Source organism: Callorhinus ursinus, unplaced genomic scaffold, assembly GCF_003265705.2.
Source record: "Callorhinus ursinus isolate GAN/ISIS: 27379988/994484 unplaced genomic scaffold, GSC_fseal_2.0 scaffold7, whole genome shotgun sequence".
Classification (NCBI taxonomy): Eukaryota; Metazoa; Chordata; class Mammalia; order Carnivora; family Otariidae; genus Callorhinus; species Callorhinus ursinus.
In genome coordinates this window covers 56,752,486-56,779,682 of record NW_027397069.1, presented here as the reverse complement: position 1 = coordinate 56,779,682, position 27,197 = coordinate 56,752,486, and the positions used below count along the sequence as shown (strand labels likewise).

The window sequence follows — 27,197 nt, the reverse complement described above, 5'->3', positions numbered from 1 at the left end:
AAAGAAGCATGCGACAGAGAGGGGGACCTGCACACGAAGAGGGGCCCCACAGATGTAGACCTGGAACCCTGGAACCCCAGCGTGGCTGAGTTCTGCCCGGATTCTGGGTCTGGCTCTTTCGTCAGCTCTAAAGGTGAGTCAGGACAGCCCGTGCAGCCTTTCAAGTTGGAGAAACGCTCCTAGCAGATGGTTTCTCAGAATCATTCAGAGGAAGATGGCAATGTGCTGATTTATGCTTCCTGGAAGGGAAGGGACTGCATTGTGGAGGTGCTTTTCTTAATTGTGTGAAGGGAAAGAAAACCTTAATCTTCACGAGTCTAAGGAAAATGGTTTTTCTAGCGGAGAGAATTATCGCAAAGGAACAATGAACTACAGGGCGAGAGCAAGTTATGCTAGACTGTTAGAAATAATTCGCTAACTACAGGGCAGTGAGTGGGGACCACCTACTAGGTCTCTGAGCAGGTGGCTTTGACTTTGGTCATTATAAAAGTGCCCTAGAGTTCAAAGGAAGTACATTTTCCATTTCATAGGAACCGAACAATGAAGGGTGCATAGGGAAGGGGGGGAATCACTCTGGAACACAGTAGGTATGCAGTAACCCCCGCTGAATTGACACGTGATGGAGAATAGGAGAGGAAACATAGCACAGACTACATAGACAGCTACAGACAATAAAGGATTTGTGTCCAGAGCACCTGAAAGGTTTGTTGGAAATACTCAGTGATTCTGGTTAACATTTGCCTCTGGAGGAACAGGGATGGAGATGGTTAATGCTTAACATTTAATGTTATTTAAAAACCAAGCAATGAGTTGGGGTCCCCATCACATCTCATACAGGAACAAACAGTACTGTCTACAAAGAAAATCACTCAGCTGCCCCTGTTTGAGGACCACAGAGATACACCAACTGGACTGAAAATTGAAAGCGTGTTAAGAATGTCATTTGGCAATCATTATCAATTAATTTCCTCATTGCCTTTATTATCAGTCAACTTCCAGAGGAGGAAGCAACAGGGGCTATTATCACTACTCTTCTTGATGCAGAAGCCCACGTGAGATAAGCAATCCTCTGACTGTCTTACGTAAGGATGGACTTCTAAGTCACTGTTAATTCACACTGGAAAGTACTGCCCAGCCCCTCCCCCCAATCTCTTCCTGTTTCAGATTTCTACCAAAAAAGAAAACCTTCTACCAAGTAAGAAGCGTTTTCATTTTCTTAGTACTTAGAAACTTTAGAAATTGACTAAAATTGTCATTATCACCAAGGTTAACATGCATCTACTCTGTTGAGCATCTGCTGTATTTGAGAAGCTCTTAGAAAAGCTTCTGTTTAAAAGGGCTGGGGAGGGGGCTCCTGGGTGGCTCAGTCAGTTAAGCGTCTGCCTTCCACTCAGGTCATGGTCCTGGGATCCTAGGACGGAGTGCCACATAGGGACTGAGACCTGCATCGGGCTCCTTACTTGATGGGGAGCCTGCTTCTTCCTCTCCCTCTGCTGCTCCCTCTGCTTGTGCTCGCTCTCTCTCAAATAAATGAATAAAATCATTAAAAAAATAAAAATCAAAGGGCTAGGGAGCATGCCATTAAGTTTTGTGAGTTTTTCCATGTTCCGGCTGTAATAGTGGGAACTTTTCCATGTTCCCACTGTAGTAGTGGGAACTTTCCTTTGAACCTGTAAATTCACGCAGTGAGTTCTGTGAATAAAAAAGCAGATTCACTACTGTGTTTTCAAATTGCAGCTTTTTGGGGGGCTTGGCCCTCAAAAGATATTTGTTTTTGCTTTGAGTTGAAATAAATGCACATCAAATATCATAAAAAGTAATTCACGAAAGGGGACAGACGACCAAAACACAAGCAATGAAAGAATGTGCAATACCCCGGTAAACAAAAATGTAAATGAAAATCATAATTAAATTCCATTTTTACCTATTAAAATAATAAAAATGTTTTAGTCTTTCTAACACCGAATGCTGGCTGGAATATGGTGAAACTGGCACTTTCATGAATTGCTAGGGACACCCTAAGTGGAAACAAATCTTTTGGAAATTAATTTTATCTCAAAAGCCAAAATTGCTCACCCTTTTAAATTAAATAATCCCACATCTAATTACTTATTCTAAGGAAGTATCTAATGTATGGAAAAATAATTTTCAAGGAAAGATATGTCTCCTAGGATTAGTCAAAATAATAAAAAATTGTAAGTAAATATCCACCATGAGGTATGTGATATATATCCTGCTCTGTGGAATGTGATAGAACTATTAAAATGATGGTTATAAAGTCCACATAATAACAGAAGGAACTCTTATGTCGAAACGTGAAGTGTGAATTTAATGTGCCTGCTAAATACAGCCATCTAGTTATATGTGTGCGCACGCACGTGTGTGCACATACACATACAAATACATATACTCACACTTGAAAGAAAAGCTCCAAAATACTAACAGTTGGTGGCCAAGTCAGAGGATTGCTTGTCTCACATGGGCTAGGCTGTATGGGGACTAACATAGTAGTGAATCTGTTTATAATGACAAACGGTTTTCTTTTCCCTATGATCTAATTTTTCTTTTTCTGTTAGTTTACTTTCATAATTTTAAAGAAAATATTCCAAAAAAGAAACAGAATACTTCCTCACCACCATCACATCCTGTCTCCCCTTTTTGTTTCTCTACTCCGGCGACTGGTTTCTGCTTATCAATGCCCTTCAAGCTACTTTTTCTTTCAAAAAATACTTCTTAAATGTTTTAAATTTTAAAAGTAAAATCTGCTCATGGGTAGCAAAGTAAGGCAGGATTAGGGTATCAAGTAGGAATGAAAATCCTTCCCACTGGTGCCTCCAGCCCTTTCTTCCGACCTTCCTCCCGTGGTCCTGGTTCCGGTCCCTCTCTCCGGAGGCAGCGGTTATTAACATGTGATGTGTCTGCTTCCGAGCTTTTCCTCTGCATTTACATATATATGTGGGCCATGTTTACACAAATGAAATCCTATTATATGCATCATCCTGCCCGCTCTGGTTGTGACAGGTTGTGCCACATTGCCCTCCAAAGAAGTGATACCAACAATGTATCCTTCGCTCTGTTTCCCTTTCTCCTCACTAAAATCCTAAACTCTCTGACCTTTGCCAAGCTGATAAGCGAGAGATGATAGCTCACAGCTGTTTTAATTAACGTGTCATTCCTTATCAGTGAAGTTGAACACCCTTCACGAAGTCTGCTGCCCAGCATTTGGGACTCTGCATGGGAATTCCGTCTTCTCTTTCTGGCTGGCTGCCAGAGCTCAGCTGCAAGGTCACAGCCACCTGTCTCTCCAGGAACATTCTCGAAGCATGACAGAATTGGTAGCACACATCATTCTTTTTTAGTTCTCATCCATCTTCCCAGCTTATGAAAATAAAGGGCTGGAGGGAATAAGAATTGCCCCATTTATAAGATGATCTAAATACCCATACCGTGTGTTGGTTTGTTCTGTTGGAAACTACTTCATTGGGTCTGATACTGTGGTTTCTAAATTGATGCTTCTACCACTATTTGCAGTTAGTGACTAAAAAGATCAGTCAGTTTGAGGTGTTTGCGCTTAAAAAGGTCTCTTTGCACCCCTCTGCTATGTCCTATAGTGGACACTGTTCAAGTTTCCTGGGAAACTAATGTGTGCACCTCCTACCCCATTCAACGGCCCAAGGGTCAAATGTTTGTATCGTTATGATGTGACACAGACAAGTACAGGTGGTTTCCACAAAGCTGTTGTAGATTTAAAAACCGGAATATCTTGGGTTGTAGGTATGATAGGAACACTTTTCTCTTATTTCTCCTCCCTCTGTTATTTCCCTTCCGTGAGATAGGAGGAAAATGTTATGGCCCCTGGCTAGATGTGAAGTCCGCACCAAGCCCTGAGAAGAAAATTCCACCAGCTTCTCAATGTGATTTACATACAGCATTCATGGTGCCTAGGGCCTGTGTTAGTGAAGCTCACAAGTTCTAGAATTCCAAAGGCTGTCTGGGAGGGCAGCGATGCAGGACATCTGGAGCTGAGACAGGAAGAGAGATGCATAGGGCCTGGTGATATGGTCTCTAACTCTGTCAGGGGTAGAGGGTGTGGGGTTTCTCTCCCCTCAGACCTGCCAGCAGACACGGATGATGAGACTTGCCCAGAGCAAGGGCTTTGTGTCTACACCAGACACACCTATTCTCTACCTCAGAAGGATGAGGAAAAGAACTGTCCCCGCTGGTTAGGAGCTCCGCTGGGCTGGGACCCTCTCCTGCCCTTTTAGATAAGTGGGCATGTCCTCAGGTGCAGGACAGTTGATTTTCTAGATAGGGTTTTAGGTGGTTTAGCTTATATGGTGCCCCTGTGGTAATCGAACTCAATAAGCATGGGCACCAACAATAAATCTGTAATTCATTCAGTCGCCAGTTGCTTATGACTGGAGGCCCACTTTCTATTTAACAAAAGGGCATGTACCTGGGGAACCCCATCAGGCCAGAGAGGCGGTCTAATTTGGTGTCCATCCGTGGAAAGCCGAGCAAATGATGTGGGAAGAAGCTGTTGCTTATTCACGGCTGCAGTTTTCCCAATTTGCTGTTTGTAGGGACACCAAGGTGGTGGTTTTTGCAAGGATACTGTGGAAAAAAATGGAGCCTGGTGAAGAGTCACGTGACTAGTAGTTCATGGCATCATCAAATACATATTGAAGGCCTACTTTGTACCAGGAAGACAAGGACTCACACACAGCTTCCACAGGTGCTTCTGAAAAGGCAGCCTGAAGAGTCAGGATCAGCAGAAGGCTGTGTGGGAACCACCTAGCTCTGCATCCTGTAGGATCGGGCGGCAAGGAGCCCTTATGCTCGGCTCTGCTGCTTTGCGCCCTGATGAGGATTACCAAAGAGGGTTCTGCCCGAGTGAGAGCAGGCATCTTGAGTTTGGCAGATCGTCAGATACCTGAATTCCAGTCTAGCTCCGTGACTTGGGCTTCTTTGTCTGCAAAATGGGGACAGTACTCCTTACCTGGGAAGAGAACACTGTGCCTCCACGGGACTGATGGAGAAGACAGGCCAACCTCCGTGCAGCCCTCGACTGGCACTGGGAAGCCTTTCTTTCCTCCTGCTCTGTGGCGAGGAGGAAAGACCGTGGGCTTGGAAGTCACAGAGACCAGATTTCACACAGAGGCACGGAGGTCTCATTTCAGATCCCAGCTCTCCCCCTCACTTGCTGAGCGATTTTGAATGTACAAACTGGCTGAATCTCGGTTTTTTCTGTAAAATGGGGCGTGGCTGCCCCGTGGGGGCTGGGGAACAAAATGAAGTCGCACGTGAAAGACCTTGGCAGGGCGCAGGTGCTGTGCCTCGGGTTTGAGACTGACCCCCCACCGTCCCCGCCTCCCCTCACCCTGACTCTGACTTGCCATAGAGGGAGTCCTGCAGACACCCGGCCAGGTTGTGAGTGTGACATGTCCCGGAAGCAGAGTGATGGGAACGAGAGCCCCATATCTCGCTGTAATCCCTGGAGCACAAAGCGCTGGCTAAATCAGCCTGCCTGCTAGCGGAGGACCAGCGGGAGAGAGAAACTGCCAGAGAAAGAGCTTCCGGCCTGGGTGGCCCCCTGCCAGCAGGCCCCTGCCAGCAGGCCCCTGCTGAGCCGTGGCAATGGAGTCAATGACGGTGAACAACAGCTTCAGGCCGTGCGCTCTGTACTCCCAGCCATCATTCCACCTCTGTCCCTGCACTGCCGTTCGTTACCCACCTGTCACTGCTGGGTTGCCCTGCCCGGAAGTCTTCCCAGCCAGGACGGCTGCCTGTAGTGTGGCCACCTGCCCTGCTTCCCCCGTCTGCAAACCCCGGCACTATGGGCAGGTTGAGATTTTATTTTATTTTATTTATTTATTTCCTTTTTTTTTTTAAATCAACATTCATTTTCTTTCTCTGTGAGCACAGCTGACACACAATGTTACCTTCATTTCAGGGGGACAACACAGTGGTTCCACAAGTCCGTACTCAGCACAGGTGTAGCTGCCCTCTGACACCGCCCGAGGCTGTTCCAGTCGCGCTGAGTGTACTCACTCTGCTGTGCCTTCCATCCCGGTGACGTAAGGGGAAGCCGGCACCTCCCGCCCCCCCCCACCCCCACTTTGTCTATCCCAAAGCATGCTTGCAAACAGAACTGTGCCCGTTCGGGGCAGACTTGCTCAGTCCTGTCTTTTGCATCCTGCCTGGGTCAGCCAGCCCTCCCAGAGACCAAACTCTCCCAAGTAACAAAAAGTTCTCCCAGTAGAAAACTGTACAACTGCTCCCTAACCAGGCTTTAGGGGCAAAGGAACAGAGGTACCCCCACCATTCCACCTAATGCCTTTACAGGTCTACCTCATTCTGGGCAGGGGAGTTCACTGTCCTACTTGATTGGTTGGGATTTTGTTGTGTATTTTAAAATTAATGGATACACTGGGGTACCTGGCTGGCTCAGTCGATAAAGCATGCAACAAGCATGTATATAAAAATATACACACGTTTTTAAAAAAATAAATAAAATTAATGGTATTTCTTCCAAGGAAGAGAAGCTCTTTCTCATAGGGGCAACCAACTTACTCAGACCATAGGAAGCCCACCATGAAGCTAGGACGGGATATAGGCTTCTTGGGTCTCAGTCCCAAGCCGCCATGGTCAAGTCCATAGTTACCCTTTCTCTTCGCGCCCTCGGAGAGTGGTGTTACAATGGAGAGCGCTTACGTGTGTGTGGAAGTGAGAAGGGCCCCAGCTCTGTCAGTGTACCTGGGTCCTGTGTGGCCTCTGCCAGTTGCTAGCTCTGACTTTAGACGTCAGTCCTAACTTCTCTGAGTCTCTGAGGCGCCATCTGTAAAATAGAGTTAATACTACTTCTCAGACAGGATTATGGTGGGGATTAAATATGAGAATTTGTATAGAGAGAGCTAACACAGCAGCCGGCACGTAACAGCGGCTCGGTAAGTCATAGCTATTATCATCTCACCTCCCAGACCCTGTGTCTCCCCAGCTGGGCATCAGTGGGCAAGCGTCTTAACCTCTCTGAGCTTGATTTCCTTATTCCTGAAATAAGAGGTGCTCGCTCCGCCCACCAGATAACGGCTAGCGAGGCCACACCTACAAGCCGCCCTGCATCAAAGCTGACACCCCAAATCCCAGGCTGACTGAGACTCCCCCTGCTGGTGCAGACGACCCGCACAGAGGGTAGTTAATAGTTGCTGAGTAAAGCCTGCCATGACGTTTGTAAAAAATTATGTTTGACCCCCAGAGCTTTGTCAGTGAGCAAGAACCATGCCAGGAGGTCTGGAGAAGGCGTGTCATTTGTGCATTTTGAAAATCGCCAGCAACGGTGAGTCATGGCCCTGAGAAATGCCCATGCTTTGAAGGATTTGGGGTCTGGGGTCCCATGACTTGTTAGCCATGTGCTGTAGCATGAGAACAAGTGACCCATGGGCTGGTCTGTGCTTGGCTCAGGGTGGCCCTGGGGTAGGCCTGGGAGGACAGTGTCCTTTCCTCTGTTGGTGCCTTCTAGTTCCATGCCTTATTTATTAATCTTTAGCTTTCCCCAGTACATTGGATGTGTGTTCAATATAATATGTGTTCGAAGAATGTTTGAGTGAATGGAGTCACTGGGACAACTCCCAGCAGTGGGGCTGGGAGACAAGGCAGGCAGATGGGAAGCCACTGGCTTTTCCTTGCCAAATTGGACTTTTCCTCCACTATCACCTGCTGGAGTCCTTTGTGTCCCGAGGGGGCTGGGTCATGTTACAGAAGGCCCAGGCTACATCTTGACATTTGGAATATCCTGAAGCAAATCCCAAGCCCTGAGTTTCCTTGGGATGAAAGCATGCACCTCATGGTGAGAGATGTTGTCTAAGGCTTCCCACAAGGATCCCTTTATTCACGGTTCATCTGTAAAATCTTAGAGCAATAATGTCAGGAAGTAGCAGTCCATAGGCAGCGCAGACCAAGGTAGAGCGGACGATGACAGGTGCCTGGCTACAACAGTATTGGCGTGTGGACAGCCATGTACTGTCTCCAGCTCCCCCTTCTCCCTCCCCCCGGGGGTCCAGCTCACTGCTGGCATATCATAGGAGCATAATACCTGTCCACTGGATACTAGATGGGTGAATGAATGAACCACCGTGTCCTCTAGCTGATGTGTCCAGCCCCCATCTCATCCTCCTCAGGCACAGCCTGACATTTTCTTCCCTGGGATGGCTCTGGGGGCTACGGACTCCCCCCCCCCCCCACCCGCCAGGGCACACCTACTATGTGGGAGCCAGAGTGGGAGCAGTGGTACTGGAGCCTCTGCCCAGAGGCTCTGAGGCTCTGGCAGGAATGAAAAACACAGGCAGGTTCGCTGCCCTCTGGAAGAGGCAACGCCTTTGGCCATATTGTTGTTCTATGTTCTCCTGAAATTAACTGCCACCCCACCTCTCCACACACATCCCTACCCATTCTTGGAATGAGAGCCCTGACAGTGAGACCAAGTTAGCCAGAGAGGAAATATTACTCTCAGGGTTTCCCAGAAAAAGGGATGTTTCTGGGTTATACCAGAAGTCCCCTGGTCTAGGCCATCAGCTCAAGTGCCCTTGAAAGGTGATGGAAAACCTTTGACTGGCCCTCCCCTATCTGGGGTCTCCTTGATCCCTGAGCTTTTGTTATTTGTTCTGTGGACAAGTCTGTCTTCAGCTTGGGCCATGGAGGGCCTCCTATGTGCTCCCCCTCCCCCCTGCCTGGTCCCCTCAGCACACCCTCCACACATGGCCAGGGAGGTCTCTCCCTGCTGGTGACTCCCCATTCCTGCAGAACATCAGATCACTCGAAAGACACTTTGTAAGCTGAGCCCTGCTCACCTCTTGTGTCATCTCTTCCTTTTTGACTTCTCACCCTGGAAAATGTAGCCAGACAAAAACATCTCAGCTTCTCTGAAAACACTAGGCTCCCTTTGTCACCTGGGCCTCCCAAAAGGGCACTTCTCCACTCTGAGCTCTCCTACCTCCCACTTGCCCTCGTAAAGATTGGATTAGGCAAAAATCTTCCATGGATGCTAAATCTAAGAGGAAATGTTGATGATCAACCAGCATGATGTTTGCATTGTCTTAGAATCTTTCCATAGGCTCCTTACTGGTTGGAAGGGAGAAAAAAATAGTAATTATGCAGTGGGAAAATTGGGGAAAACTTTGAGGTTCAAAATTAACATCACCAATGAGGGACAGGTGCCCATCACCTACACAGCAACCTGGCCAAGAACGTACAACTTTAATCTAAACACAAAGGGGCATCACAAATCCAAAGTGAGGAATGTTCTATTCAAAGACAGTGGAAAGCACTGTTGTCTTAGGCTATTTGGGCTGCCATAGCAACTTACCCTAGACCGGGCGGCTTATAAACAACAAACATTTATTTCTCAAAGTTCTGGAGGTGGGAAGTCCAAGGTCGGGGTGCCAGCATGGGCCAGTTCTGCTGAGAGCTCTTTTTCAGTGTCAGGCTGCTGACTTTTCATTGTATCTTCACATGGTGGGGAGCAGAGAGGAAGCAAGCTCTCTTGTGTTTCTTGTAAGAGCACTAATCTCTTTCATGGGGGCTCCATCCTCATGGCCTCATCTGATCTGAATTACCTCCCAAAGCCCCACCTCACCCTGGGGGTACAGTATCAACATGAATTTAGGGAGGACACATTCAGTCCATACAACTATATTCTTCTAAAATGTCAACATCGCAGTAAATAAAGAACGGCTTTGGACATGTTCCAGATTCAAGGGGGCCACGGAGATAAAATAACAAAATGCAGCATCTGACCTTTGGATCCAAGGACTTTATTAGGTCAATAAAATTGGAATATGGATGGTAGGCTTAAGCGTTGTATCAATGTGAATTTAAGAAGTTGCCACCTTCTGTGCTTAGCGTGGAGCCTGCTTAAGATTCTCTCTCCCCCTCTGCCCCTCTGCCCTCCCCCGCCGCACTCTCTTAAAAAAAAAAAAAAAAGAGAAGTTGCCAACTGTACTGGGGTTATATAGGAGACTATCCCTCTCCTTAGGAAATATACAATGGGATTATTTCCAACTAAAAAGTTCAAAAAGTTAAAACAAGAAGCATGCAGACAAAAAAACCAAGTGATAGGTACCTGAATGTTTGTTCTATAATTCTCTACTTTTGTGAATGTTTAAGAATCTCATAATTAGGGGCACCTGGGTGGCTCAGTCAGTTAAGCAACCAACTCTTGATCTCAGCTCAGGTCTTGATCTCGGGGTCGTGAGTTCAAGCCCTGTGTCGGGCTCCATGCTGGATGCAGGGTCTACTTAACAAAAAAAAAAAAGAGAGAGAGAGAGGGAGAATTTCACAATTAACATTCCTCTTGGAATTTAGACTGGAAAAAAGCCTCCCTGGTCTTATCCCAAATTTCTTAAAATGTTGCCTTAGATGCATATACACCAGAGTGTTTTCCTTTCAAATGACTTTTAAATTTTCTTCTTCTTTATGCATTTTCCACATTTCCTATTAAGTAGTATGTACTTACGCAATTAGATAGAAAAGTTGTATTTTTAAAACAGTCTTCAGATATCCCCTTAGGTTAATTTGCAGCTGGTCCCTATCCACATGTAAAGTTAGCCAAATGGTGGTGGGGAAGGGGAGAGGAGAGGGGCTTGGGGCCGCCCTGGAGTGACCCATCCATCTGTCTGTCCATCAAAAGAGCAGGGCAGTCTCTGTCATGCATCAGACCCTACCAAGCCATCTGGCAGAACTTTCCAGAGCTGCCCTGGACCACTACCCAGCCCTGACCATCATCCTCCCATCTTATATATTCTTTTCTGTCAAGTTCACTCTGTTGCGGTACATTTGCTTCCTTGTGCCCTGACGCTGGCCTGGAGGATGAATTTAATAACTGGGAAGCAATGAAATCTTGATGAATGCATGTGCAGTGTGTGTGGCCTCCAGCCATCATGGGATAACTCAATTAAATGTGACGAGTGTGGTGAACCCAGGTCATTGACACCTATCAGGGCATCCTGGGAAGTGCTCTTGAGCTCCACAAGGAGACAGCAGCTGGAAAGGGGGCAACAAAGCACAGACTCAGGAGGGACGCCAGGAGAGAGGCCTTCCAGCCTGCGACTGGACCCAAAGAACTGTGCCCCTGGGTGTTTGCAGCCCCCCAGCGAGGTGGAGAGAGGCTCACAATACTCCGCACACTGAACGTAGAGTGGCAATTTTATTCTACAGTTCTGCTGTGAGCAGTAGTACATGTTGTGTTGTGTTGTTATTTTTTAATTTACTTTTAAAACTTGAAAACGTCTCTCCTTCTAGATAAAATTAGTCTGACTTCAGCTTCCTACTTGCCAGACTAGCGAGAAAATCCATCTTGGGCACTTCAGCCACATAGGAGTTCAGGTTGTAGGAGCTGAGGCTGGGGAGAGGGGGTGTCACTCTTTGGGGGCTTGGGGCAGAGAAGGCTTCCACTCTCCGGGGAAGGCTATGATGAGTCTACTTCAGACCCTTCGTGCAACTTTTAAAAGGCGCCCTCCTAGTAAGGGTAGCTTTAAGGGCATACAGCTTAGGAGCAGATGGTGCTTTTCTTGGAAGAAAGGGCATCCCCTTCTTCCAGGCAGGGGGAGCCTCACCCAGGTCCCCTGTTCCCTGCGCCAACTGCCCAGCGGTATGCTGTCCTTGCCATGTGGCCAGTGCTGGTGCCAGGCTTGGGCTGTTTGGGTCTTTACAAGCCTGGAGGCCTGGTGCCCCCTTCTAGATGCTTCTTGTAGTAATTCCCGCTGGATGCTGCCAGGCGAAGGGCCACCAACCACAGGTGCCATCAAAGAACTCCATTCCTCAGGGGCTTAAGAGGCTGCTCTCTCCCAGCTCCATGGCTCCCCCCGCATCTGGGCTCTTTCCTCCATCCCTTTCCTTTGGGACAGTCCCACAGAACTGCTCTCACACTCGAAGAAAGCACAACGTGCCACCCTTGCCAGGATCAGCAAAGGAGATTCTAACATCTGCCCACCCAATACGTCTTACTAACTCACCCCATTACCTGAACAGCTGGAAGCCTTGAAACGTTGGACCGTCAAGAATGTGGGCAGTGGGGCTGGTTTCAGAACGTCCTGGGGCTCTGGACTCACAGATGCCTACAAGATGGCCTGACACATTACAGGCAGTGAATTCTGAACGAGACACGTGTCCTTTCCCAGAAGTTCCTCCTCGTTCCGTCCCTCGCATCTCTGTCAACGCCACCATCGTCCTTGTCACCCAAGCATAGCACTGGGGTCATGTCCCTGCTCCTTCCTCTTCTGCATCACCACACCCAACTGGTACTCAAGGCCCTGCCCTGCCTGTACCCTCGACTGCTCACCAGGCTCCATCATGGGTCAGACTTCTCGTTGGTCCCCCTGCCCTGTCACCATGCCATGGCCCCATCCTTCTTCCAGCAGTTTGACTTTGATTATGTCACCCCCATCTCCAAATCCCGCAATGCCCTTTATCTTCCTAATAAAATTCAAAAACGCTCTATTCTCAAGATCTCTTCCCAATCTCATCTGCATTTGTCTATTACGAATGACCTATGCTCAGCTACACTCCCCAAAACCACTGTGAACTTTTCTTACTTGAATCTTTTGTCTCCTCTAGGAATTTCCCTTCCACTGAAAAGCCATCTCTCCACAACTCAGCCTTTCAAAACCCTATCCACCCATGAACACCAAGGCTATATCACCTCCTCTTGGAAGTGTTCCTTGATTGCCCTGGGACTCCCTTCCTCTGGGCTTCTTACTGCTTCGTGCACCGCTGCTGGCCCCTTTCACCCACTGATATGTACTGCTCCTTGGCTGTGCCTCCCGTCTGTCTCCCTTATGAGGTTGTGAGGTCTGAGCTGGTGTGGCTCATCATGCCCATTTTACATCTCCCCAAACCTTTGTCAAATACAGGAATACATGGGTGAATGTCTGTGATGGAGCGGGGTAGGCACCGAGCAAGTGCCACCCCCTGCAAGCTGCTTTGGCCTTGACCTCGGGGGTCGAGTGGGTGGCTATGAAACAAGCCAGGTGAGAGGATGCTGCAGGTGCTGATACAGGAGGGCAAGAGAAACAGGTGGGAAACACAAGGCAGAGATGGAATCACTGGCTGTATCAGGAGGGGACGGGAGTGGCATAGGTGATGGGGTTTGGTGCCTTTAAGGATACAGGCGAGCGGGGAGGGCAGTTGGGAAAGAAAGGGAGTCTACTTTGAGGTTATCCTCCTGCACCCTTTGCCACCTGCCTGCTGGGCATTCGGTAGTCAGGGGAACCTTGAAAGGTGGTGTTGCAGAGAAAAACGACCGGGTTTTAGTCTTGGCTGCCACATTAAACTATTTCACCTTAAGCAAGAGCAGGGGATACACTTGCTATTCATAGGAACAGGTTCTGGAGATCCTCGAGAACAGACTAAGCTAAGAGTTGCCCACCTTTCCTGTCAAGATTACCCCTTTTAAAAAAGCTTTGAATACTTCTGGCTGCCCACTTCGACCCACAGCGAGGTGCTCCCATGTCTCCGATCAGCCATGGTGGGAGCGGCAGAGTTAAACCTACTTGAAGGTGTGAGCAAGGATACTGAGCTGACTAATCCGGACACCGTCTTCCTCCTCGCCCTCTCGCTAAGACAGGACTCAGTTTATCTGTGCTCTTGGCATAAAGAATGGTTTGGCTCCAACCCTCTGGTTCTAATATCCTCCCACACTGCTCTAACTCTGAATTATTTGCCCCTTTGAGACTCTCAGTTGATTTAGCTCTGTCACCGAGCTCTTTCAAACTGACCCAATAGAGACTCATTTTGTCAGAAACCAGAGGGCAGCACTCTGAGCCACCTCAGAATCCATGCTCAATAAGCTCAAAAGCATAGCAGTGTTTATTAGCGGTGGTCACTGCTGTCAAACCACTGCCCTGGCCTGAGCAAGGTCCTGAGGCAACTCAGCCTCTGTTGCAGAGAGCTCGGGTGACCCATCAGTGTGGAACCAGCTCTCCCAGGGGGCAGGTGGACCAGGGGGGGAGGCTCAGCTTTCTGATCCCTGACTGGGGCTGCGCTGGTCCTTATTAGGACCAAGTGGTCAAGAAGCCCCGGTGTTGTTAACCGCTGATGACTTCCATCCCAGTGAAACCCTGCAGCCGCAGCACCTCGCGCTGCCCGGAACAAGCAGACTCTAAGGAAGGCCTGGCTGAAACCTCTCCGGCCCAGCTTATGAAAAAGATGGCATGCGGACGGCCTACTTCACCATCCCCCGGGCAGTGGCTTTCAGACACAGATTCCCGGATCCTGTTTTGGAGAGATGCTGATTTTGTAGCTAGCGTGGCCAGGGAACCCGAGAATGATGTCTCGGAGGTGGGGAGAGCAGGTTTGAGCCTTAGGCCCAGACGGGTACTGCAGAGAGGGGGCCTCTTGTGAGCTGGGGGCGCAGTCTGATGTCAGCTCCACAAAAGGAGCTCGGGTTTGGGACTGTCCCTGCTCAACTCATTCAAAGTCCCTGCGAACCACAGGGCCTCCCTCACTGCTGTTCTTCCAGTTCCCCATTTGGTCTCTAGGTGGGGTCTGGAATCAAAGGGAAGTCCCACATCTTGAATAATAATAGTGGTGATAATGACAGTGGCTAACACGAGCCCTGTTTATCATGCAGCAGACCTTGTGTTTCTTGCCTTACGTGGGTTATGACACTCGATCATTTTAACAGATCTGTTAGGAAAGTTCTAGAATAATGCCTAGAATGATGATCAGCGTTATAGCTAATTCAGAGAAGCGTGATTTGAAGGGAGGAGTGAACACTGGGGCCGATCACTCTGTGTGCGTGTCCTCCTCGACATCTCCTGGAGGTGAAGGTCAAGGTTGGCATGAAGGGCAACTTAAGGGGGCCTGCTGAAGGGGAGGGGCAGTACCCTGCCGTGTCCATCCTGCTCTGCTCTGACAAGTAGGAGCAGAGCTTGTGGTTTGGTGTCGTGAATGTGAGGCTCTCGGCCGCAGACACGCGCAGCCTCAGATCTTTTCTCCTCCAGAGACTACTGGGATTCACAAATAAATCTGAGATCTTTGATGATCCAAAACTGGAATGGGCCTTGTAGATGAAACTAATTACAGAGGATTCAGTGTAAGTAATGGAAAACCCAACTCAAGCTGGCTTAATTAATAAAGAGGATTTATTGGTTCATATCAACGGAAATAGTTTAGCTTCATGGGTGTGTGATTCAGTGGGTTACAAATGCCACTGAGGACCTAGTTTCTTCTTGCCTCTCCTTTTTGCCTTCCATGTGTCATTCTCAGGCTGACTCGCCTTCGTGGTGGCGAGATGGCAGCCAACAGTCCCTAGAACATGGTGCTTGCACACCAGTGGCCAGGGAGGGAGAGAAGCCTTGTTCTTGCAAGTTTTACCCCAACAGTGAGAAAGCTTATTTCCTCTTTTCTCTACTTAAGTATGCTTGGCCCAAGATGAGTCATAAGCTTATTCACCAAATGATAACATATCCAATGAATACTACTCGGCTGATTAATTTAGAGCTAAACCTCATGCCCTTCTCCAAAGCCCAGGGTGGAGTCAGCTTGTGCCAGAGCACATTAACTGCATAGGAGACTGGGAAGGTGGGCAGGTGGGGAGACGAGAGCAAAAATTGGGGTGATTACCCAGAGAGGAAGGAGTGAAAGCTGAGGAAGCTACCATGATATGCGCTCCAAGATCCTGTCTCTGTTCTCAGCGCTGGCGTCAGAACCTACCAGGATACATAAATGTGTGATGTTATCAAAACTTTAACATCAAGAACGGGGGGGGGGGGGGACAAGCTACCCAAAAGGCATTCAAATTCATAATTAAGAAAAAAATGCTGGCCAAGCCAAACCTGCATGTGCAGGCCATTTAACAGATGGGGAGACCAAGAAACAACAAGGGGAAATAATTGCCTAATCATAGTAGTGCCGTACACTGAGCTGGGGTGTGCATCTGCTAATGCATTGTACAGAAGAAGAACGTGACACCCCAGGAGGTCATCTAATTTGCCCAGAGCCACACAGCTAATGAGTGACAGTCCCAGGGCTGTGCAACTCCCGTGCCACTCTCCTCTCCCAATGCCAGAGGGGTGAAACGGGGGCAGGAGCAGGAAGAAAAACCCCAAGCAAGCAGCAAAGAGCGCTCTTCCACTGTGTGTCAGTAAGAAGTTGTAGGAGACCATCTCCGAGCATATTCTGTGGGAGATGGAGCCAAAGAAACAGAAAGGGAAAAAGACTTCGTGAAGCAAATTCTGTAAGTGATAAATCAAGTTGTCAGTGAATCTTGGGCAGGGGAGGGGGAGAACCATCTGCAGTAGGGAGAGCCTCCCAGGAAGGGCAGGGTGGATCCTGCCTGGCTGGGCGAATGCTGGTGGCTTCCGGCATCCTGGCGGGCAGAGCTGCAGTTCATAAACTCCTTTTCTAGAAGCTGTCAGATTTGGGAGAGGTGGTGCAGGAAATGTGGGTCTTCGACCTGGCAGCACGCTCCTCGGCGACATTCAGCCCTCCCAGAGAGGCAAGTCTGGGCTTGCACCCGGCCCTCCCTACCGTGCAGTCGGGCAGGAACCTCCTGCCATCTGCCGACTTGCCAGAAGGTCGGGCCTCATGGAGGCATCAGGAGACGGCACTGCGAAGGAAGCGAAAGGGCCTGCGTGTTTCTAAGCCGGTGTTTGCTCCTTCTCCTGGCTGCCTGCTTCATTTTCGTGCCCTCGGCCCTCCAGGCACCGCCACTCTCCGTGGCCTTCCCAGGTGAGCCGGCTGCTGAGCTGCTGGACCCCACAGGTCAGCCGCAGCCGGCCTCGGGACCACGGCGCTGCATCCTAAAGCATAAAACGTGTGCTAGGAAGAGCTGGCTGGACTGAGGAGGATTTCCAAACGCATATTAATCATAACAGAATGACTTGGTTGAACGTTTTAAAAAGACTGAGTCCTGGGTCTTGCCCTGGGACATATTGATGCAATATGTCCGGGGTGGGGACACATAGCTGCTTTTAAAAATCTGTGGCTAGATGATGTGGGCCAGGTTGGGGGCCAGTGGGCTGGAGGTTTCCCAAGGCCCCCTCCCAGCTCCTGGGTTCCCATGTGGAAGCCTGTCGTGAGCCGTGTGAGAAGTGCTACGGTAATGTGTTGGTGCTCTGTACATTTCTTTTGCTGAATGCATGAATAAATACTTCCATAAGTCACATATATTAAATAACCTCAGTAATCTGAAAGTATGAAGTGTCAAGGGAGTAGGAAGCTCCCTGAGTAGCTAAAAATCGTTGTCATGTGTCAGTCAGTGAAATTAAAGTCAGGCCCTGGAAAGTCGCGAATGGGGGCCCCTGGGTTCTGTACACAGAACTTAGCTAAACCCATTTCAGTAGAGACCTAGCAAGCCTGGTGTTCTAGTCTCCAAGTTCACAGCCCACTGGAGTAGAAATTCAAAGGGCATGGGAGTTGTTGAATAAGACCCCAGTACCCTAATTGCTTAATGGGTTTGGGGTTTCCCTTTGAGGTGTTGAAAATATTTTGGAACTACATAGAGGTGGCAGTTATACAACTTTGTGAATACACTCAGTGCCCCTGAATACTTCACTTTAAAATGGTTAACTTTATTTTATGTGACTTTCACTCAGGAAAAAAAAAGGCAGCTAAATACTAAAAAACAAAAAACTAATACAAAATAGGACTTTTAGATTTGTAATAAGTAAAAGCTGACAGCTTGATGGGAAATAAAAGAACAAAATAAAACTCTAAAGTTTGCCCAGAACTAAAGTAGCTAAGAAGTCTAGGGCCGTTTAGTGGAAGGGCAGATAATTCAACCACTTCAGTAGGTCCTGAAGCTGTCATTATTATAGGGAGTTCAAAAAAAACCATGTATTATACGGCTCTGCTCGACCCTGCTTAGGAAGTCAGGAGTATCCTTTTAAAAAAAGTCCTGTGCAAAATCTATCAAGTGAAAGATAGATTTTTATTGGGGGGGGGAGAAGCTTTTGGAGCCTGTCATCTAGTTATCTGGAAAATGACTTTAACTGGAATAGTTCATTCACTAATAAGGCTGCTTAAATGAAGCAAGAACCTACAAGGCCCGTTCCCATAGACATTACACTAAAATCCCTACACTCACTGCAGGAAGAGAGTATTGAGGAATCACTGCTCCGTGGTTATGAGTTTCTGTTTGGGGCGTTGAAAAAGTTCTAGAACTAGATAGTGCTGACCAGTGCACAAGATTGGGAATATAATTAGTGCCCCTGGATCATACATGTAAAAATGGTTACAATGGCAAAATATTGTTGTATTTATTATATCACAATAAAACATGTAAAAACATAATTTTAAAAACCCCATAATATGAGCCTGCCCGAAAAGCCTAAAGAAGGTCATTGTGATCCTGCCAATCAGATAGAAAGCAAACCTAGAGGTAAGGTAGGTACTAAGCAATATGTGAAGAACACAAGGGGAAAGACGATTTATTAAATTTATTAGGATCCTCTGAAGCCATCTGTGCGCTGTTTGACCCTCCTGTGAGGAGCATCTGCTTTTATTCATTAGGAATGAGCAGATATAGAAGTCATTACTCAATGTTCATCTCGCAGCTGGGTTTTGAATTGAAAGGCAGTTCATATCCAACAACGTTGGCATCCAGTGTTTAAAGGTCTTTGTGTGAAAAGGTTGCATCGAGACTTGGAAAGTATTTCCATCTAGTAATGGCTTCAGTGGAACATCAGAGATATCTAGGAAGGCAAGCCTCCCCAGGTTGATGATTGGAGCAACATACGTATTTGGTTTTACTCTGGGGCCCTTAATTTGTGGGTCTCTGCCTACCCAGGAATTTTTATTAATTTCAGTGGAATATGGTGTTGCCGTGGGGAAATGGCTTATTTCCTCTAAGTGCCAAGGCATTCATGGGAAATAAAAATCAAATCAGAGCTAAAGCTTTAAATGTCATTTTAACAGAACCCTTCGATTTTACAGTGAGCATCCCCTTTCTGGGGCTCTGTTGACAGATGTATCGGTCAGGGTAACTTGACCGTGCTGCGGTAATAAATTAGCCCCAGAATCTCAGTGGCTCAGCGCTATAAAGGTTTATTTCCCGCTCATGAAAATTCCACTGTGGGTCAGGAGCCTCTCCAGGGTTCCAGAGGACTCCGCAGGGTAATGTGATGACTTCCCACTCCAAATTACTTTAGTCTTGAGCACTGACCATTCCAACCCACGGATTCCAGGAGGTCAAAGCAGGGGAAGAAAACCAAGGGTCACATGTCAGTTTTTAAAGGCTTTGGCCCCAAAGTATCCCATGGGGCATTGGTCAGAAGTAGTCACACAGCACTGGGCTACCCACAAGGGGGCTGGGAAATGTCAGGGACGCTCGCGGAGCCGTCAATGTCTCCTCACAGCCGAGATGTGTGCTGGAACCCATCCAAAGCCCGGTCATTTGAGCCAGATTGGTCACGGAGGGCAACAGGCAGTTTTTTTTTCATATATTTTAAATAATATCTTGTACCACCATTGGTTGATAATAGGCCTAGAAGACAGAGGCCTGAGAAAAGTAGAGAAAGCATTACTAGTGGGATTAAAATTACCATTAAGAAAGGGTACAGCCAGTTAATAGCCAGACGAAGTGATGTCTGATCCCTGCTCTGCCTGATGTCTGGTGGACAGCCATTCATTCCCCTGAGCATCCTAACGATCAGGTGGCCAGTGAGACCGGGCGCACTCCACAAGCAGGGAATCGATCAGGTTACAGTTTATGTGAGGAGCATCTGGGCTTCTGCAGAAATCTCATGAATCTTCCCAATTGGCATTGTGCTCTTGAATGCATTTCTCTTAATCCTCGTTTGTCCTCTCCCCTTTGTAGGAATGAAGTTTTTGGAGGACTGCCCCATACACCTCCTCATTCATCTCTGTTTGCTAGTGGGTGGGATCATTGGAGCCTTAAAGGTGAAGTATATTTATCCGTTGTTTGTAGTTCTTACAGAAATGTAACTTACGGGCACCGTGGTATGCATCCTTTAATTGTTTGCTGCTCACAGAGGAGCCAGAACACCCCCCCCCGCCGCAACCTGCCCCCAAAGCCCAGGGTTGTGGAAACAAGAGAGCAAGGTGGGTCCTGGAGTCTGTTTGCAGAGACATGGATTTTTCCAGATGAGGAGCGTTCACCCAGAGCTGGGCATCTTAGCAATAGCTTTCCTCCTGCTGCCCTGAGTTCAGTGTGCTGAGCGGCTTTGGTCGGACAGCAGTTGACAAAGAGGAGTCACTGACTGCCAATTATTTTTACCTTGAATCCAGCCAGTCTAATCTTGGCCTTTCTCTGTGCTTCTTTTTAAAAAGTTTCCTGTGAAGGGCAGTGGAGTTTGCAGCTAGTTCAAATGTATTTAATCTGAGCAGCTCTTATTTCTGTTTTTCTCCTCATTCTTAGTTGATTAGCACCGAATCCGTTAGCTGCAGTCATCAATCAAACATTAAACTTGGATGTTCAGGGTAGGAGTGCTTCTCTGTGATTCTCAGCTTATGTCAGTGTAGGGAGCCGATTTGCTCATGGGTTGTATTGACATCTGTTTTCACAGGAAAAGTGACAGAAGAAAAGATATGGAGGGGCCTGCGTAGTCTGCAGTTAGTTTCCAAACCCCTGGCCCACAGAAATGTCCCACCTGCCCAAAGCACCTCAGGCCTAAGGTATGTTAGGTCTGCCTGCATTTATCAGCGACCCTTCCCAACGGTCCACGCCCGGCTCAGAGCTTCCTGTATCCAAAGCTAGAACACACAAGCATCCATTTTTCCAACATGGTTTCATAAAAATGAAGCGCAAGACGGGGCACCTGATGGCTCCGTTGGTTAAGCGAGTGCCTTCAGCTCAGGTCATGATCCTGGAGCCCCGGGATCGAGTCCCGCATCAGGCCCCCTACTCAGCGGGGAGCCTGCTTCTCCCTCTGACCCTCCCCCTCTCATGCTCTCTCGCTCTGTCTCATTCTTTCTCTCTCAAATAAATGAATAAAATCTTTTTAAAAAATGAAGCACAAGAGAAAACAATCAAGAATACCATGTATAAAATTTCATTGGGACCCACTGTCGGATTTCTTTGCCGGCTTCCTTCTGGAGCTTGGGGCCTTCAGGAGATGCTGGCTGGTGGCATTGGTCAGGGTACTGATAGGACATCAAAGGAATGTCTTCAAGATTGCTGCTCTCATTTGCAGCCAGAAGTCACTGGCTCAAATCATGGGAAACGTGTCTGATTTGGGGCAAGTGCTCGGAGCCTTTTGTGCCCGAGTTACTTCACTAGTAAATGCCCGCAGGTCCCGAAAGCAGTCTGGGGGGGTCAATGTTCTGGAATGTGCAGTAACATGTGGTCCGTCCCCCCCCCCCCCCCCCGCGTAACAACATCCCTACGGGATCTGCCTGGGACTCTGTTTAGCTCCAGGGAAACCCAGAGGCTCTCTGCTCAGTGGGGCTGCCTATCCCCTGTGGCCCCGTGGTGTTAGGGCAAAGCTCTGATGGATTGAGCACCATAGAGATGTACCAAACAAGGGCAAAGTTTTCAGCAATTACCTCCGCTCAGCCCTCTCTCACTTGACTAGCTCATCATCAGGCTGTGAACTGGAACTTTCCTGTGGAGATGTTACCGTCCACGGGGCCTGTTCCTCTCTTAACAACGGCAAACTTTTCCTTTATGAAATCCAGCCCAGAACCCAAAGGTAATTTATTTTAATGAACAAACTAGGGCCCTAATAAACAGCATTGATTTTTCCCCCCTGGCAATCTAAATCTGCTTGAAGTCAAATTAAATTTTTGTGCGCATCATGGCGAGGTACTACACAGTGAGTCCATAACCGTTAGCCCAACAGCAGGCAGATTTATAGAATCCCCAGACAGAGAAGTTTGAGGGTGAGGCCAGTGCTTTGTATTTAACCCTCTCGGGACACTGCATCGCGATGCCCAGTGACCTCTCTGAAATGCATCAGATCCACCACAGTGTTACATTTTATTGAAGAGAAAGCTGAGTGGACTTTTCCCAGAGTCACCAAAAAGAACTGAGAGTCACAACCCCCTGGAAAGATCAGAAAGTGAATTTAGTAGGTTGTAACCGTTAAAAAAAAAAAAAAAAAACAGAATAGAAACTCTCAGAGCACCCAGTAAGTACTGTGTGGCACACATGTACACATGTGTGTTTGGGTTCGTTGGCCACATAGTTTATCATCCAACCTGGGACGCTTTTTCCAGTACAAGCTCTAATAACAGTCCTAAGCTCTAATAACAGTCAGGAAAACAGCACAAACCACGACTTCTCTGAGCCAGCAAAGGACATACAGTCCCCCAACTACTAGGTTGTGATGTAAAATGTATTTGTTACTGAGGGTCACGATAAAAAGAAAGGTTCAGAAACACTGATTTAGTGGCCATTTCCCTACCTAACCCTCCACTTCATCTTCCAATAGTCCACTGCTCAGTAAGAATTTCTAGCACCCGGTGAGCACTTACCATGTACCACGTGCAGTGTTAAGGGCTCTGCCCCTGGTCCTTACAAGACCCTTTGGAGGCAGGTACTTGTATCAGAAGGATTTTTGAATACAAGGAATAAGAACTGCCCACAAAGCAGTCCAGGGAGGGTAGCCAGATCCATGGGCCTTGGGCCTCTTGCTGCTCCCTCCCCCTAGCATGCTGAGAGTGTGGGGGAGGTGCCTCTAGGGAGCGCAGATGCTGGGATTTTCTCTCCTGTACACCTGTGATGGGTGAGGGACACCCACGGGATCGGGCCCTGCTAGGAAGGAAAATGGGCGCTGAGTAACTGAAAGCCGGACTGTACCATCAGCTCCAGCTTACAGATGACGAGACTGAGGCTTACAGGTTGCTTCTCTTGAGTTTATGGCAGAGCAGGTGTGCCATCCACTCCTGCCCGAACTCACAGTTCCCCTCAGCAGCCCTTCTCCATCAAACTGTTTCTCTCCTGTTCCCCAAACCCATCACCCTTCACCCTCACCACACCACTTCTGCTCCAAGGAGGTCCCTCCCACATTTCCCTGCTCACAGGGATCCAGAGCAGACTTCCTTCTTCCAGGAAGTCCTCCTTGGGTGAGCCGGCTCTGTGCAGGTGGCTCTCTGCACCTCTCTGAGCCTTCACTCTCCTTTTCTTATGGAAATAATCTGCCTCCCAACCAGGCTCTAAGTCATACTTCTAGAAAACCTGGGCAGGGTTGGACCAAACGGGAGCACTTTCCCAGCAAAGAGCCCCTCCTACTGAACATTCTCTGATTTAGACATCTGGGGAATGTGGTGTAGACAATAGCCACAAGTGTGGACCGACACCCATCTCATCCTTTTTACCCACTGTGGACCTGGCTTGAAGGGAAGAAATGACTTACCTTCTCTGCTCCTTGGTGCCCTCATCCATGGAGCAGAGACGATAATAAGCAGCTCCATGGTTGGTGTGAGCATTAACTGAGATCATACAGGCCAAGCAGCAGACCAACAACTTTACTTAGGCTGTGCTGTCTTTTCATAAGTAATAACTCTTCATGGTAGAAAATAAGAGAATAGGAGAAGCACAAAGAAGAAAATCAAAATCACCTGTAAATTCCACCACCCAGAGAAAATCACTGCCGATATTTTGGCCCAATGGCTCCAGCTGTGGTGCCCCCAGGTACCCATTTATTTAATGCAGTTCACCTCAGTTCTCTGGGAGCGTTAATCGAGAAGGTGCACGTTGGGCACTCACTCCGGCACGGGGACCTCCCTCTGTACAAGGCCCATTGCCAGAGACACTGTCACCATTGCACACAGAGCCCCCAGGTAAGTCTGTCTCACCTGTCACTCTTCACCCCCAGGCTCTGATCCCACCATCCTGCAGGTCCCCACCACTTACATTTGCATCTGGAATTTTAAATGTGACCCGTCCAAATCTGAAATCATTATCCACCTAAAGGCACAGCTTTGGGCTCCTCTGTCCTCTGTCTCTCTTGATATGATCACCCACTCCACTGCCCTGGCATGGAACCTTGTTTGCTCCATCTCTTGGCTTCGTGCTGCCCCCTCGCCAATCTGCCACACTGTCGGTTATTGGAGGATTTTTTCTGAAGCCCAGTTCTCCATGGGTTAGGGGTGCCATGAGGTTGGCCTTAGAAGAGGCGGGGAGCCTGGGACTCTGGAAAAGAATGGATGAGCGGCACAGGTCTACAGAAGACATCATAGATCAGGTTGCTAGACACAGGGAAGATAGGGAACCAGGCTTCCTTAGCAAAGATGACTTGTGGTCTTCTGTGGGTGCATCTTTAGAGGAAGCATCTGGAACCGAAACACGTGAGTGCCGTCAGAGCTGGGTGGGATGGTGGTCCTTTGTGAAATAAAATGCGAGCAGCATTTCAAAGGGGAGCCAGGAACTACCCACTAGGGGCGAGATAGTCTTTGTCCCTCTACGAGGAATTAGCAAGGCTAATGCTCAAAGGACAAGGGTGTGTGCTCTTGACTGGATGGATTCGTAAGGACAGGAGGGACACACTCATGCTCCATGGCCCTGCCTGGAATTGCAGATCCCTGGAGATGGTGAGTGGTGGAAGTCCCCAACACAAGTAATTATCTGTTTATGAGCCTCTTGCTGAAGAACTGGGGCTCCAGGAAAATAAGGACTAAAATTGACCTTTGGAGGCATGGAGGCGTGGTCCCATGGCATCTGGAACTGACCAGGCCTGCCAAGTGGCCTGGAGGTAGCAGGCAAGTCTGCTGGGGGCTCCTTATAGGGCAGAGGGTCCAGCATCAGGACCAGGCATCCATGTTACAAAGTCATGTGTGGTGGAAGTGTGCTAATGATAAGGAAAATCTGTGTCCTAAGATGGGCGACTGAGCCAACGAGAGAGTCCCAGTCCTTGCCCCAGGGCTCTTCCGGGTTCTTCTCCCTGCCCCGCTTCACACACGCGCCAAAAGTGCGAAGTGTGCGGAAGTAGAAGTGTATAAATTGCCCCCTTTGTTTGTGCTCAGGGCTCAGATCTTTGGAGATCGCTCTCCTCTGAGCCCACCGGCGTTAAATAAACCTCCTATCCTCCAAGATCTCCAGGTGCTGCTTGGTTCTTCTGTCGGGCGATCTAGTCCAGGTTCTGTAACACTAGGATGGGAGAAGGGAAAGTCTGTCCACAGACACAATGAATTGAGGGTGAGGACAGTGATGGACAGACACAATGAACTGGGGGTGAGAAGACTGTGGGACCCCAGAGCAGAGCAAAGGGCAGCCCTGAGGCACGAGCCATGGGTTGTGACTGAGGAAAGTTGTGAGCAAGAGGGAAGGTACACCAACAGGGCTGGACCCTGCCCTTCGTTCCAGTGTGGAAGGAATTACTGGAGGTACACCCAGCATGGCAGCTTTCCTTGGCCAGGTGAGGAGCAAGGAGCCTCCTGGGTTTCTAGCTTGGGCAGTGTCACCAAATGAGGGGAATATGGCAAGTAACAAATTCTGTTGTTAACATACTGAGCTGAGGGCCTGAGGATACTCAGTGGAGCTTCACATGCGTCTGAAGTCTGGGCGAAAGTTCTGGAAGGGAGCTGCAGACTTGGGTTCCATCAGCCTATATGCAGGTGAAGTCGGGGCCTGGGACACATTTGAGGGTCACCAAAGAGGGAAGCTACTGGAAGACGCAGAGACGCAGAGTGGCTTGGGGGAAGGATGCCAGCCCAGCATTGGTTGAAGACAGAGCTGGTGATCTACTCTAGCTCTTCCACTTTTCATGCACGTGACCTTGGCCAAGATCCTTAAACTTCCTGGTCTTTAACTTCTTTGTTTCTAAAGTGAGAACAGTAATGTGCGTTCCATAGGGTTGTTTTAAATAAGACAACATGCCTAAAAGCACTTAGCGTCTGCATTACTGAGCTCAGGCTGCCGGGACAAGATGCCACAGACCCAGTGGCTTAAACAACAGGTGGGGAGGAGGGCGCTTCCAGCTGATGACCCCAGGCAGGTTTGTGGCCATGGGAGGAGGGGGAGAAGCAGGTCACTGGAGCCAGGAAGGCCAAGGATGACCTCAAGCCTGATGAAGCAAACCAGAGCAACAGCAAAACTCTGGGTGCAGAGATGAATTTCAGTCGACGAATCCCTTCTCCAAAGCAGCTCACACATCTCAAAGGCAAATGCTACCAGGGATGCTGACTCAGGATTGATGCCTTCATTCTTGCCAGTTCTCATTCTTCAAAAGTAAATTTCACTCCTTGGCGGCATTTCGAACTCCAGTGTGCACACTTTTCATAATAAATAAATCTCTCTGTTTCTCCCCTACCTTCTCCCCCGCCCCCCTACTTTGCTGCTCTGCCCTCTGACCCCTTCACTTCCTACCACAACCCAGGGGTCTCTCCTGCTGTACGACTCCACGAGGATGAGGCAGCTTCTGTCCAAGGCCATGGTGATCGACAATGACAACGATGATGAATATCCCTGGAGGCAGAATGCACACAAGTATTATAGACACCTCAGCCTCAGCCTCTTCCTCTGCCTCTGTTTCATTCTGGGAAACCACTGGGTCTTTTCCGTTTACCTGCCTGATTTTATTCCCCCTTTCCAGCAGCCTCAGGATTACTGGGACAAAACCCTGTACCTCTTTGCAGTAGGGGTCCTCGTGCTCAGCCACACCGTGCTGGGCCTACTGGTCCTATGCAGCGGTTGTGTCTACGTGTGGTCCAGGTGAAGATTTGTTGTCGATGAAGACTGAGAACCACCCACTCTGGCACACACATGCACACATACACACACACACACATTCACACACTCACACACACACATGCCCATGCATGCACATGGGTGTATATACAAATACACACACAGACACACTCACACATGCATGCACAGTTGCAAGGGAAGGGCATGCTGGAAAGGTAATAAATCTTTCCCTACAGGCATTTAACAAACCACCAAGATGCGCTGCATATTCTAGAAGACTAAAGAAACTCTTGCCTCCCTGGGCCTGGGGAAAACACCGTGGCTCTTTTCAGAGTGGGACTTTTGTACTCATAAGTTCGCGGAGGGATTTTTTTATTTGAGGGGATGAAAGTAAGGTGAGGCCAAGAATGGGACACTTTTGAATCCCACGCGGTTCCAGGGACTGTCACAAGTTCAAGGTTTGTTGCTGTTACTGTTGCTACTGCTGTGTTGTCATTCAGCCACCAGCAACCTGAGGTTATAGAAAGGTATGTCTTTCAAACAAGACCATCCTAGCTTCACTTTGGTGGCTTTGTTATGAAAAGGAGAAAGGTGCTTTTGTTTAATGACCCCA

General features: G+C 48.5%; 1 protein-coding gene across 1 annotated transcript; it reads left to right on the top strand.

Annotated features, from left to right (window-relative positions):
* Window positions 1-26,612, top strand: TMEM272 (transmembrane protein 272). The gene is made up of 4 exons (XM_025874525.2): window positions 1-133; window positions 7,256-7,336; window positions 19,814-19,896; window positions 26,274-26,612. The coding sequence occupies exons 2-4, from the start codon at window positions 7,279-7,281 to the stop codon at window positions 26,610-26,612; spliced, it is 480 nt and encodes a 159-aa protein (XP_025730310.2). The 5' UTR covers window positions 1-133; window positions 7,256-7,278.
* The last annotated feature ends 585 nt before the right edge of the window (window positions 26,613-27,197 follow it).

Excerpts from the sequence above, each read along its gene's own strand:
- TMEM272 (XM_025874525.2), top strand. The coding sequence starts at position 7,279 with ATGCCAGGAGGTCTGGAGAAGGCGTGTCATTTGTGCATTTTGAAAATC. Across the intron at positions 7,337-19,813 it reads TTTGAAAATCGCCAGCAACG|GAATGAAGTTTTTGGAGGAC; the intron begins GTGAGTCATGGC and ends TCCCCTTTGTAG. Across the intron at positions 19,897-26,273 it reads GGATCATTGGAGCCTTAAAG|GGGTCTCTCCTGCTGTACGA; the intron begins GTGAAGTATATT and ends ACCACAACCCAG.